We start from the raw sequence: 14,944 nt of genomic DNA on the forward strand, positions 1-14,944 counted from the left end.
TGTAGAAAAGAAAGTGTATGTGGCCCACCAAGGACTTCTTAGAAGTGAGGATAAACGAGACTAGAGATTATAAGAAACCCTGATGGTCAGACCACTATCCACATACTCTCTGCACTGGGCAGCTTGATGTTGGGAAAAGACCCTTAGCTGGGCTGGCTTGGTGGAACTGGGCTGTGATCCCAGCTCTTCAGGAGACTGGGGTAGGAGGATACAAGTTCAAGGCCAGCCTAGACTAGAGTGAGTTCAAAGCCAATAACTCAATAGCTTCAAAAGAGACAGAACCATGGGTTCAATTCTTACTACCGTTAGCGGAGAGGGGAGGAAAAGCCACTAGCCTGGGAGTTAGAGCCAGGGGCCGGCTGTTGAGGAAGCTGTTCTGCTTTCTTATCTGTCTGGGGACAGCCACGGGACAGTCACATGGCAGTAGTATGCAGCAGGCTCCTCCTTCAGAGCAGATTCTAAGCTTCACAACTGCACCTGCCCTCATCACTACTGTCAGTGTTCTGGAAATGATGCCCTCACAGAGGTCTCATTTTGTCCTGGCCACCAACATGGCGCAGTATCAAGCTGCTATTCCACTGTCCTCCTGTTCCCACACTGAAACCCGGCACAGGAGGGTCACCGCTGCCGCAATCTCTCCCTTCTTCGATTTGTTACTCCACCACGAGAATCCACATCTCCTTTTTCCCAAATAGATTTTTAAGTAGCTTTTCAAGACTGTTCCCCACTGCAGCTGGATTTGGAAACCTGTCGCTGCTGTGAAAGGCTCCACAAAGATGGTTATCAATGTCTACTCCAAGGCTACCATCTATCTAACTTAAGACAGACAAAAGGACTCGGAGGACTGACCCATGTACCTCCTACATCTGTTCCCAGGCCTTCGAACCTGGGTTTGTCAGGCCATATTTGTAAACTGCTTGAAACACAATGATACTTTTTGCTTTTAACTTTCCTCTCTCTCCAAGCTGGGTTTTCTCTAGCTGTTCTCCCGTGCCCGCTCTATTTTAAGAGCAGACACTTTGTTCCTTTCCTTTCTCAGGTCCCCAAAGGGGGAATACTTTTGTCCCAGGGTAGCTCCTTCTCAGCCATTCCTAATTTAGATGGCTTAATGAGATTTGGGACAACTGAGCAGATGAATTAGGTGAGATTCTAGACTTTGAATCAGTAGGATAATGAGCAGGGAATTTTGAGGACCTTGGGATGAGATGAATGAATGTTGCACATGAAATACAAGAACCTATAGTGGACAGAAACCAGACTAATTAACCTATGGAAAATTGACACCTTAGGTTAGTTAAACTGCTAAATTTATGATGGACTTTTTTGTTTTGTTTTATTCTTAATGCCAACATAGTGACTTTTTGTGTTACATCAGAAAGAAAGAACATTTTGCACCTGATATTAAGAGAATAGTATGCCCAGCCTGGATTGGAAAGTTAACTCTTCCTATTCTCCCTCAAAGCAGATCAAGATGAAGAGAAAAATCCAGTGTGGGAACTTCATCCACCAGCCTGACTTGAAGTCATGTGGGGAGAGTGAAGACAGACTGCCCCGAAGGTCAGGTATTGGAATAGGTCACAGGCCAGGCACCTGTGTTTTCCAAAGCCACCTACGTTCTCAGGTTCTTCAGTGCCAGGATAAATGAAAAGATCTCAGGCCACTGCATAGTGTGTGGGTCATGGCTAAAGAAATCCTGGAGCCATGTCTAAAGGCATGAGAGTTAAGGCCAGCCTGGGCTACAGGGTGAGTTCCAAGATAGGCTTCAAAGCTACATAGAGAAACCCTGTCTCAAAAAAACAAAAACAAAGCAACAACATTAGTTTTCAGTGAAATGTTGGAAGGGAGGGGAGGGAATAGCAGTTACCGTCACAGCATCTGACATAATGTGAACATCTATAACCCCAGCTAGTGGAGAGGCCGAGGCAGGAAGACCATCAGCTCAAGTCCTGCCTGGGCTTCAGACACAATGCAAGGCCAACCTTCACAACTTCGCAAGAGCCTGTTGCTAAAAGAAAAGTAAGAAAGGGGCCAGTAAGATGGTGTGGTGGGGTGAAGGGACTTGCCGCCAAGCCTGATGACCTGAGTTCAGGACGGAAGGACAAACTGAGTCAGCAAGTTCCCCCCTGACCTCCACATGCATTTGCACACACACACACACACACACACACACAACAAAACAAACAAACAAACAAACAAACAAACAAACAAACAAAAAGATGGCTCAGCAGTTAAGAGCACTGGCTGGTCTTCCAGAGGACCTGGGTTCAATTCCCAGCACCCACATGGCAGCTCACAACTGTCTACAACTACAATTCCAGGGAGATTAGTTTGGTGTCACTTCAAGGGTAACTTGAAGACTTTGTCTGGAATAGAGACAAACCATTTCTCAAATGTTGTCACTCTAGGTAGTGAAATGTAAAGTAAAGCCTTTATGTCCAGCTTGAAGTGAAATGTAAAGTTTTTGTTCTGGTTTTGAGAGAAATGTTTCAGCAAAGGCTTTGTTGTGTTTGGGTTAATCAGTAGAGGCTGAGAAATTGTTTTGGGACGGTTTGAACCTTGAGGAAATGCTTCTCTGAAGAACCTGCACCTGATGCTATGTGAGAGCTTGCAGCGGCCCTGACCTTGGTCCGAAGACACTCAGGGCAGACCTGGAGTTTGATTACGGCTCGTCATAATCAAAAGGGGCTGAGATTTGTGTGGGTTGTCTGCTCTCATGGGCAGCAAGAGCAAGAAGACCGTGGTGGGTGGAGCCTTTCCCAGCCCCAATTAACCTTCTCACTGTCTGAAAAAAGTAACTGGAGTGAGCTAGCTGGCTGTGAGTCTTTTCTGAGAAGGCTGTACCCTTCTGCTCCTTCAGAAAATGAAGGCTTTAGTGTCTTGGTGAGCTTCTCTACTATGGCAGCTTACAACCCAACATCAAACAATAACTCTATGGCCTTTTGACCCAGTTCGGTCTCTAACGTGGCAGGCTCACTTCATGACTCTCCTGATAGACTGACTATATGAACTTCATGTTTAATTTCTGTTTGAAACCTACCATATGCGTAGTCATTGCCTCTTTAGGATTTTTGTTTGTTTTTGTGTAGCCCAGGCTGGCTTCAGGGAACAAAGCTGGTGTGCAGGCATAGACCTGTAATCTCAGTGCTTAAGAGGTTGAGACAGGAGAATTGTGAGTTCACCCAGCTAATGCTGAGTGTTGTCAAAATACTTTCTCTAAAGTGAGGGTTCTAGGTGAGGGTTTAAGCTGGAAAAGGTTCGGAGCATAGAGGGAACTCAGGGCCCCTTAGTGCTGCCTCTGGGCTACGCCAGAGAACTTTAGGGATTCATTTCACAAACCTCTATCTCTGTTGGCCCCTCCCTTGCAGAGCCTGAAGCTGAGACTGGAGGGGGGGCACTCAGAAGAGGTGATATGAGCAGGGTATGCAGTTTATGGCGCTAGTGCGCAGTTTAGGGCCCAGAAAAGAAAGGCAGACATGGTATGACACCCTAATCCCTGCTGGGCTGGTGGAAGTGCAAATGGCCAGGGGTAGTAACCCGGCCACGTGTATAGGCCCTGTAGAAGAGGCCGGCTTCCATCAGCACACCACCAGAAGCCTGCTGTTGTAATCCCATGAGCCTTTTTGGCCTCTCGAGCTGACTTCACATCTTAAGCCTCCTTTTCATTTAATGTAGAAGTACCTTATTGATAGAGATAAAAACATGCCAGAGATGAAAGTTAAATTCATCCACATCGTAATTTAGACACGGTTCTTGCTGGTAGTTTAGTCTCACGCAAAGCACATCCACATATTCTCCCTCATACAGAGCCATGGTTTTTTTTTTTCTTTCCCTAACAACAGCAACAAAACCCCATAACATTGCACTCAATTTTCTACCTATTTTTTCCCCTGTTTGGAGAAATCCTCATATTTCTCATGCAATCACAGATGGGTTATTTTAATGGCTATCTGGTACCATTGTGCAAATGCACCATAATTTACCAGTGGGGCACTGAGGTTCACACGGAGGTTGAGCGCTCTAAATAAACCTTCATGAGTGTGTCCGCTCTCCCAGGCTTCCGTCTTTTCTGTCATGTTTGGATTTTTTTTTACAGTAATATTTGTATGATTTCCCCCTCTCTTAATATCCTCTCATAAGCCAGTTTCTTGGAATGACTTTCTAGAAGTTGGTTGCTTACTTTTAACTACGAGTCTCTCCCAGTGCAGCGCTGCGCACTCTGGTGGCGGCGGCGGGAACTGCGTCCCTGGGCAGCCATTGGCTGTGGCCTAGGCTCGGGCCGAAGCTGGGGCTGTCAGGGGAGCGCGGCGCCGTGCTTTTGCAGGGACTGAGCCACGGAGCCAGGCGACCAGGCCCGTAGCACCGAAGCTGCAGGAACCTGAGAAGAAAGAGCCAGTGTGCGCCGGGCAAGTCCAAAGGCTTCTCCAGGCACAGCGATTCGCGGGGAGGGGCGCGGGCAGGGAGGCCACAGTCCCCCGCCAGGACAAAGGGGCCTCAGTGCTGGCGAGCAGGCGACTCCCGGGGCCTGGTGGTAGCATAAAAGGAAGCTGTGTCTCTGCAGCACTCAAGATCACCTTTGTCTTCTGAGTCCAAGTCAAAGAAAGGTTACAGAAGGAGCCTGCAGGCTCTCCTCCCTCCGCAGGGGTCGGTCCAGAGTAAGAGCCAAGTTCTTTCCCAAGATGCTGGGAATTGAGATGAAAATAGAAATGTGCCTGCCTGGTAGCTGCGACAGTGGTCAGTTGTGTAGAAGGCACGTCCTTTGGCCAGGGCTCCCTTGGAGGGAGAGCCAGATCAAAGGACTGAAACCCGTGGTCCGGAAGGGGCCCAAGCGCACGAGATACGCAACGCAGCAATGAGAATTCACCCTCGTTGGGAAGGGGGGGGGGAGTCTGGAGGTGGGCCCATTTCTTCTCTGCAGACTAACTAGCCAGCCGTTCACTCATAGCTGTTGCCTCTTCCGATCAACGCAGCAACTCGGTGCTGACCTCATGGCTGCACCCCTTTGGCCAGCTGGAGAAAGCCAGCAGGACAAGGGTAAAGGCCACCATCCTCACATTTGGTCTTTGCTTGGTCTTCTGGAGTCGGCACAAGATTAAGTGTCTTAGACCAGGCCTCTGCTGACACTTCAGGCCAACAGAGGCGGAGTGCTCTTGACTTACCTCCCTAAGTCACCCCAGTAGCTTGCAGCAGAATGAGGAGCTGTGATGAGCACTGTGAATCCCCCTCCACCACACACCCACACACCCAAATGGGCATCAGTTGTGTAACCCTACAGCAGGCCATCTTTCCACATTCACTAATACACCCCTCTCTAACAGTCCAGCGATGTCATCAAGGCCCACTATCTGAAAAATAGCAAAGCCACGACTCCCGATGTTCCACCCCTGCACACTGACTTCCCTGGCAGCGAGCAACTCATGGGCAAATGTCGAGAGACACAAGGGGAAACGTGGCCCTTAAAATGATAATATCTAATAGCCATTAAAAATCTGGTAAGAAACTAAATTAACAGAGGGCGTGTCAGTCGGTCATGGCGGAAGGGTTTCAGGTGAGAGGCTATGTAGAGACGGGGGTTTAAGCCACTGCACTCATTTCTCATTGTATTGCCCTTCACGAACACTGCTGTACACAGTCTGGGGGTTTGCACTGACCCTCAGCTGAGCACATCTGTTGGCTATATGCAACTTACCTCAGCTCTCAGCCTCTTCGTTTCAGTAATCCTCCCAGTGTTTCAACTGTGTTCATTGTCATTACATTTGTCCTGGTGATCTGGGCTCAGTGACATTTGGTGGTGCTGTGTTATGTAACTGTTTTGGGGTGCCCATGACCCATGACTGTGTAAGACAGAGAACTCTGCATCAGTAAAAACTGTAAGTGTTCTGGCTGCTCCGTCAACCAGCTGATATCTTTCTCCATCTCCCCAGGCCTCTCTCTCTGTTCTCCAAGACAGAACAATATTGAAATTAGTAACCATACAATGGTTTGTAAGTGTTGACCTGAAAGGAAAATCTCTCGCTTTCAATCAAAAGCTAGAGATGATGAAGCTTGGAGAAGAAGGCATGTCCAAGACCAAGAAGCCTGGAAGCTAGGCTTCCGGTAGCAGCTGGCCAAGCAGTGAACTGCGAAGGGAAGGCTCCTGAGGGAAACCTGAAGCACCAGTCCAGTGCACCCACGAAGGACAGCAGAGCACAGACGGCTGGCAGAAGTTTAGTGGTCTGGACAGGAAAAATCCACTTAGCTCCGGCATTCCTGTAAGAGAAAGCCCAAGCCAGAGAAAGGCTCTTTACGTTCCTCAACTCTACGAAGCTGTGTGACTTAGGAAGTGTGCAGATGTCTGCTCATGGGGATTCAGGAAGGCTGCTGCCTCTGTAACAAGAAAGAACAAGGTGAAATGGCACCTGGGGTAGAAGCTGTGGCAAACTGGCTGGGTGTGGCAGCCCAGATCTGGAAAGTCGTTGTGTGGGAAGTGGAGGCAACTTAGTGAGATATCTCAAGACAGACCAAACTAGGGTGACAAACCAAAACCCCCTTTACTTTATACATAAATATCTTACTATAGCAACAGAAAGATAATACATCTTTGGAAAGGCCATAGCCACCATAGATAGTGATTCCTCTGATGGATCTGGGTGAAATAATTTAAAAACCTTCCGGGAATGACCACTCCAGATGCTATCAGTCATGGGCTGGGGGTGTGCCTCACAGAGTATTTGCCTGGTGTGTGCAGGAATTTGGGTCCAATCCCCAGCACCACATATAGAAATGGGGCTCACGGGAGAAGGTTTTAAGTGTCAGCATTGACTCCAGCTCTTGGGGATGATTGTGAAAAGCTCCAGACTTCAGCGGAGAGTTAACTGTGGACGTGGCAGACATAGCAAAAGAACCAGAACCAGCCCTGGAGTGAGGTGGGTGAACTGCTCTCTCACACAAAGCTTCAGTAATGAGTTGCTTCTTACACACGGGCAAAGGCAGTGGTTTCCTGAGAGGGAGGAGATGCCCGGCAGAGCAGCTCAAAGTCCTGCTGCCATGGTAACAAAATGGCACATTCAGAATCAGTTAAAGAAGCAGCAGCAGCAGGATTCGCTCCAACTTGTCATGTTTTACACGAAAATACCACTGAATCATGCCGGGGCTCGGGGCTGGGCTTGCTTAGCACTCATGAGAGTATGGGCACAATCCCAGACTCCACAAAAACAACAGCAGGACATGCTAAAGAAACCTCTGTGAAAGGAGAGCCCAAGGAGGCAGTGACTTCACTGCCCTGTGTCAACAACTGCCATAAGCACCCCACACCAGAGCCAACACTGATCTGTCACCAGCCACCAGCATCAAGGTTTCCTTTTTCCACTTACAGCTCATTGGAGGTGTTTTTTAGTAATAAAGTATTCTGGAATTGTCACATGCATTGTTTAGACAGAATTCTGTCACATAGCCAATAAACTACAGCATAGTGTAAACACACAGAGAAACCAAATGTGTCATGTGACTTGCTTTGTGGAGGTATTTGCTTTCTTGGATAATCTGAAACTGCTCTGGTTTAGATACCTCACAAGGCATTACTCAACAGATGGTCCAAATGCCTTCTTGAACTAAAATAGCACCTGTGGACATGGTTTCCAAGTTATAGCATGCCAGACTAGGAACTAAGCACATGGCAGAAGACCTGTTGTTTAATATACTTCTTGGGTGGCTTGAAATGTATGGCCTCCATAGAAGCACATGTGTGAATGCTTAGCCCATAGGAAATGGCACTATTAGGAGGTGTGGCCTTGTTAGAGGAAGTGTGTCACTATGGAGTGTGGTGATATTGTGTTCCCCAATATATTGTGAACACTAATAAACTTATCTGGGAGTCAGAGAACAGAACAGCCAGTAGCTACAGAGGCCAGAAAATGGTGGCACACACACCTTTAATCCTAGCATTCTGAAGGATCTCTGTGAGTTCAAAGCCACACTGGAAACAGCCAGGCATGGTGACTCACACCTTTAATCCCAGAAAGTGATGGCAGAAAGCAGAAAGGTATAAAAGGCATGAAAACCAGGAACTAGAGCTGGTTAAACTTTTAGGCTTTTAGCAGCAGTTCAGCTGACATTCATTCCGGATGAGGACTCAGAGACTTCCAGTCTGAGGAAACAGGATCAGCTGAGGAAGTGGCAAGGTGAGGTGGCTGTGGCTTGTTCTGCTTCTCTGATTTTCCAGTGTTCACCCCAATACCTGGTCTTGGATTTGTTTTATTAATAAGACCTGTTAAGATTCGTGCTACAATGGAGGTGGGCTTTGAGGTCTTATATGCTCAGGCTAGGCTTCATGTGACGTAACTCCTTCTGCTCCCTGTGGATTAAGATGTAGAACTCTCAGCTCCTTCTCCAGCACCGTATCTGCCTGCACGCCACCATGGCCGCCTCGATGATAATGGACCAAACCTCTGAAACTGTAAGCCAGCCCCAATTAAATGTTTTCTTTATAAGAGTTGCTGTGAGCCGGGCGGTGGTGGCGCACGCCTTTAATCCCAGCACTCGGGAGGCAGAGGCAGGCGGATCTCTGTGAGTTCGAGGCCAGCCTGGTCTCCAAAGTCGAGTTCCAGGAAAGGCGCAAAGTTACATAGAGAAACCCTGTCTCAAAAAAAAAAAAAAGAGTTGCTGTGGTCACGGTGTCTTCACAACAATAAAAATAAACCCTAAGACAACTCCCTTTCCCTTTTCATCAGAAAAATAGTACTTCAGGGCAGCTTTCAACTGTCTTCAGGAGTTATGCACACCCTCTTCTGGTCAATTTGAAGAAAACCCAAGTGACAAGTTTCTATATCTTCTCAATGTTTTCGTGGGACAGACATCAGCAGGTGCGGCAGAGTCCACTGCTCAAGGTCCATACTGCCCCAGAAGCACTGTGCATACCTGGGCACGCTAAGACACAGTAGAGTGGAACAGGCTTTTTGGACCAACAACCCCCAAATCATGACACACAGACTTATTATGAAACCTCGACCTTAGCTTAGGCTTGTTTCTAACTAGCTCTTATAACTTAAATTAACCCATTTCTATTAATCTACTGTGGTGATATTTTATTTGTATATTAATAAATAGTTTGCCTAGAGATTAGAGGAAATAGCAAGCCATTTTAAGTAAACACAAAAGTCAGGCAGTGGTAGCACATGCCTTAATCCGATCATTTATCAGGCAGGGTATCTATGTGGCCACACTGGGGAACAGAGCCACGCGTGGTGACACACGCCTTTAACCAACCATAGAGACCTGGGGGTCTGTACTGACAGTCAGTGACAAGGAAGTGAGGTGGGCTAAGAGCCAGTGAGAGGGCAGAACAGCAAGGCAATAAAGGCGCAGGTAAAACAGGAAGTAGCTTGCATTTTGGAAGCTGCAGAGCTGGAGAGGTAAGGTTGGCTGGTGGCTCTCACTATTTCCCTAATCTAAGGCTTTCACTCCTATATTTGGCTCCATGTTTTTTATTAATAAGACCATTTAGAAATTCATCTACAAGCTACATGCTGTCACATGGGTCATGGCTTTTGCCTCTCCTCCTGCATGCCCTACTTCTTCTCCTTCTCCTCTGGTGTCTCTCTCACACCTAGAATCATCTCTTCTCTCGGTCCAGAGGGACTGCCTGACCTCTTCCTGCCTAGCTATTGGCTATTCAGCTCTTCATTAAGCAATTCAGAAGGCGCCTTGGCAAAGACACATCTTCAGTGTACAAAATAATTATTCCACAACAGTAAAGCCATGGCTAGGGTTTGAATTCCAGATCTGCCACTTACTGGCTGTGGGGTCTTGGCTAGTTCTTAGTTTCTCCACCACTGCATTGCCTGGGAAGGACAGAGCAGCCATAGCACCAACATGATGGCTGCTGTGAGCCCTGAGGGAAAGGAGGGATCTACAGGAGTCTACCACCAGGACAGTCTGCTCAGAAGACAGGTGGGTGCCACAGATCATGCGGACCCCTCCATAGAGATTGATATTGCTCCATGAGAATCCTGGCAAAGACGTGTGAATGTAAGCGACAAGGCAGGCAAATCCTTAGTCATCATGCACAGGGGGGATCAAGGAGCTGGGGTGACATCAGAATGCATTTCAATAACCACTTTATTAGCAGAGAAGACCCCACTAGTACTTACAAAGTGCAAAAAGGCTGTTATTAACCTCAGAATGTGAGACAATGTTTATCCTTCACACAGAAAAAGAACACAGAAACCCTCTTTTGGTATAATCCACTAATTTTGCTAGTTTTTATTAGAGCATTACAATTAAGACATTAAATTATAAATTCAGGTGGTATATTTAGAAATTAAATTACAAAAAAACCCAAATACTTTTAAGGTGTGATGTGCCAACCAAGTTTAAATGTTATCATTAAACAGGGTTCAGGTTTAGATTCTGCAGAATCTATGATGTGTACAAAGGCTGGAAGGGAGAAGGGAGGAGGAAAGATGTCTGCAAACAAAATGTTCCACAGAAAAAATTTAAATAAAAGGATAAGCTTTCAGCAAATTAAATTAATGTTCTAATCTGTTGGCACAATGTACAGAAAATACTTACATGATAATTTCTTAAGCAAACAGCAGCTTTACAAACAGTAATACTTTATACATGTATTAGAGTAACAATGTGTTACGATTTAGCAGTTTTGTGTTAAGAGTCAAAAATGAATGCAAAGGTCACTCTTTATTTGCACACTGTAATTCCCACCCACCCCCACTTTCCCCTGGTTATTAAAAAAATCACACATGTTATTTGGATATTAATTTGTCAATATTTAAATTATTTGAATTCCTTTTGACTAATTCTTTTCCAAATACTGGAAGCATATAAAATACCGTCTCTTCAAAAATGATTCCAGTCAAAGCCTGTAAAAACTTTTCAATGTATAACACGTTATTTTTCCATGTTTAGTCAAAAGAAATTATATTACATCATTTACAAAGATTAAAACCAATTAAGCTATTATGAACATCTGCCTTTGAGGAGTGATCTTCACAACAAGCAAGCCTACCAAAGAGGGAGTCAAACCAGGGGAGCGTAATTTATACTGTAATTCATGTACTGATAGAAGTCTACCACTAATTATTGCCAGTAAAACTACATCTACACACTAAGGAAAAAATCAATTTTTACTTCTTGTGCCGATAAACTCGTATTCTTACCATTAGATTTACTTCTAAGTCTCAAAGAGTGAATGACACCTACTTCCAAAAATAAGACTTTCCTATTTCTCATACCTCCTCTAAAGCCTGGAATTCAATATACACCAACAGCCCCAAATTTACCCAAAGGAAACAGATTATAAAGACATTGCTGATACGTATTTAAGGTTATTCAGCGTGGTAGAACTTCCTTTGATAAATTTTTGGGCTGTCCTCTAGAAGTGACCAGTTTCCTGTATAAAGTCTGTGGTCCCTTAGATTTGTGGCAGGAAAGCCACTGCCTCTGAGAGGGCACTCACTGCACTTCTAACAACTACAGCAAAAGTAAGTTGCTGGCGTTTCTAAGATTTCCTCAACTTCTCTTTTGGTACAAGTGTCCAAACTCTAAAATGATGATCCACGTACAGAAGAGAATAAAATATACAAGAAATCTTTGAAAAGCCACTACCTCAAGATCAAGAGTGATCTGAACTACTGACATCAACAGGAAAATAACATCATGAAAAGTAGGAAAAGTTTTCAAATCCACTTTCAAGATTGCCAGTCGTTCAAAACCTCTATCATCTCTTTAAACAAGCTAAGGCTTTCAAATATGCAGACAGTAAGAATCGGCCCATGCAAATCACTCTGTCAGCTTCATTCCTTACGTCTAACTGAAGTATCAGAAGATTAGTGCCTAGAGTCTACACTGGACAACAGTTTAGACTGGACGGTATACTACTGTCCCCTTTAGCACACTAATCAAGTTGACTGACATTTATTTTAAATAAAACAATGCTCCTAAACTTTCACAATTTGCAAATACTATGCCATCAGCCATGGATCTCATCTCTCCAGCATTATAAAACCTCAGAGCTCCACAGTAGGTCCCAATTATTTCAGCAAAGACTTTCTCTAACTTGTCTCCTGTCTCTGAGAGGCAAAGTCCTGCCTGGCATGACCAGGGGATGAGAACTCCTGGCTGCTGCCTGCTTCTGGGAGCTCGCAGGGAGAAAGCTCATGTGTCTGTGTACTGGGAGCTGGGGTGAAGGAAAGGAGATGAAGACAAAGACGGTGATGTACGATTCTTCCACCTTACAGACACCTGCAGACAGCAGAGTCCAGGTGACGACAGGTGGACAGCAGACGGAACAGCTCATTAAGGTAAGATTCTTCCAAAGACACACACAGTCCTCGAGAAGGGTAGAGATAAATAACCATGAATAAAATTAATTTCTGCATATGTTTGCATATGATAAATCATCTGAAGGATCTGCACAATTAGAATAACCTTCTCTTTTCTTCAACAGCTTCTTCCAAGCCTTACCTGAACATGTCACAAACTGTGCAAAAGGACTTTCCCTGACTTCCTGGAACTGTGGTTCTTGCCATGAAGAAGGTGCATTTTAAAAGATGAAATGACTTACAATGTGGATTTGTTTGAATATGCAAACAGATCCATGCCTCAAAACAAGAGGGTCCTAAAGCAAAAGCAAGCAGTAGAACACAGCAGGATAGCCTTGCTTCCGGTGTCCACGGGAAGTGCTGTGGTAATACAAACCTGTACACTAGTCACCTGTCATCGTCTGCCTAACTTTACATACTATGTACAAGAGCATTCCTGAGGTAAGAGGCAAGTGTTAGGTAGACCCTGGCAAGTCGCACCATGGTGACTGCTCTGACAAACATCTATCCCTTTTCCACAACGAGGCCAGCATGGTACGCTCCAGAGCTCACCTAACTCCTGCAGGCTGTTTCAGCCCGTCCTGACTTTTGTAGGTTACAATGGCCAGTGGCTTCTGAAATAAACATTGCGGACCAAGCAAAATCTGCATCCATTTTTGAATACGCACGCTGGGCAGCCTTGCTGCCCTCGACTTTTAGTCCCTCCAGCACTTTTCCAAAGCAGCTTACACCACTCCAGCAGACAGATTATCCTGAAGGAGATGGAGTCTGCAATCAGACACTGGTCCTTACAATCTCAATCTTTAGTTCGTAAAATCATCTTAACTAGCCATTAGGTGTTTATTTTTTTCTTTAGAATTTGGTCTTCTTTCTTTAATCATTATTTTTCAGTACAAAGTAAGTTGAAAGAAGTCTGAATTTTCTACACAATTCTTAGAAATAGACTTGGACACTAGTTAAAAGCAAAGCTAGAGATCATAACAAAATAGGTAGGAGCTACAAAAGGTCTGTTGGGAATTAAAAACACAGTAAATAACTGGACAGAGGAAAATGTTGAGATGGAGCGTCAGATACAGGGCTGCAGCCGGACACAGCCGGACACAGCCGGACACAGCTGACACTTCCTGAGTTATAGATCTGGGGGAGCAGAACTGGAATCAGAGTGCTCTTTGTTCACGGAGTTGCTGGGTTTCGGCTGCTGGTCAGGGGTCCAGGTCTCACTGTCCACCCCCGATTCCAGCCCCTCAAGTGCTTCTGACGATTCCTCTCCACTTTGCTCTGCGTTGTCTTCCTCGGAGCCAGGCAGGGCCTTGCCGAGCTGAAGCGTTTCCATAGTCCTCTGGGTCTCCGAGACCCAGGACTCAATTCTACTGTTGAGTTGCACTTCTACTGATATGGGTTCATGAGAATAATCTTCCTCCTCTTCCTCTTCTTCATCATCCTCTTCTTCAAGCATGCCAGGTACAAGCGTGCTGGTGGTGCTGGTGATGGAGGAATTCAAAAGATCTCGGCAACTGCCATCCAAGGAGCCCGTCTCTGTGCTCTGCTGGGAGGCCCACTCCAGGTCATCTGGCTTCAGGTCATCCTTGTCACTTACGGCTTTCCCCTGGCCTGGCGCCAAGGTAGCGCTGCCCGCAGCCAGCGGCGGCGGCGGCTGCTTACTCACAAGGGTTGTGTCGAGGGTGAGTCTGCTGGGCTTCTCAGAAGGGCCGTGCTTACAGGGAAGCTCTTTCTCGTTCTCCGATGTTTCCAAGCCATCTGAAGTCTCGACCATGCTTCTCCAATTAGTTTCTACAAATAAGAACACATTCTTGAGAATCAGAAGCACTGTTTCAGAATCATGGAACTTACACCAAAATAAGGGGCAGGAATAACCTATAGAAATTTGCTGGCTCAGCAACTTAGTGAGGGAAAATTAAACATTTAGTTTGTTCTACAATGAGTTTAAATGTTATAAAAATGTTCAAAGCAATGTGCCTTCAAACAAAGAACTAAGAGACAGAATGCACCACTGTGTCCGGAAGGAGAAGGCCATCTGCAGCAGAGCTACTGATGCTCAGGTATAAAACCTACAAATGAAAGCCAGTGTGCTAACTCTCGGTGTCCGTGTCCTCTACAGCTATGCTGACTTCGAGGCCCCCAACTCACAGGCATTACAGCCAAGATGTCCAACAAAAAAAATTCTGACCTCAGGGGTTTGGAAAAGCACATCAGCTACAATTTGAGTCATATGTTTCATTTATACACAACCAATCTAACATGTATTTCTACGTCTGGAAAATCTGACTTATAACACATGTAACTCGGCTTACACTGCGTGTTATACAACAGTGTTGACAAAATCATCTTTACGGACTAGGACTCCAGGATGAGGGTGGCTCTCCCACTTCTCCAGGTTTATTTTTTAAATAAAAATATCCAGTTATCTTGTAGTCATAAAATGTACTTTACAGGAGTAATAAATACCATCCTCATGTTGCAGTGAAAAGAGAAACCACACCCAATACACATCAGCTTTCCTGGCTACAGGTACACACACACACACACACACACACACACACACACACACACACACACACACACAGACACACACACACGGATGCAGACGGCACTGGGCACTTCGTCACGAC

General features: G+C 45.7%; 1 protein-coding gene across 2 annotated transcripts in view; it reads right to left on the reverse strand.

Moving 5' to 3' along the window:
* Positions 1-10,074: 10,074 nt before the first annotated feature.
* The window catches only part of Secisbp2l (SECIS binding protein 2 like), a 49,215-nt gene continuing 44,345 nt past the window's right edge, over positions 10,075-14,944 (reverse strand). For both annotated transcript variants that reach the window (XM_037205192.1, XM_028858279.2), the window contains one exon: positions 10,075-14,105. In XM_037205192.1, the coding sequence (XP_037061087.1) occupies positions 13,444-14,105 (662 nt within the window). In that variant the 3' untranslated portion in view covers positions 10,075-13,443. The remainder of the gene's footprint in view (positions 14,106-14,944) is intronic.

Source organism: Peromyscus leucopus, chromosome 4 (assembly GCF_004664715.2).
Source record: "Peromyscus leucopus breed LL Stock chromosome 4, UCI_PerLeu_2.1, whole genome shotgun sequence".
Taxonomy (NCBI): domain Eukaryota; kingdom Metazoa; phylum Chordata; class Mammalia; order Rodentia; family Cricetidae; genus Peromyscus; species Peromyscus leucopus.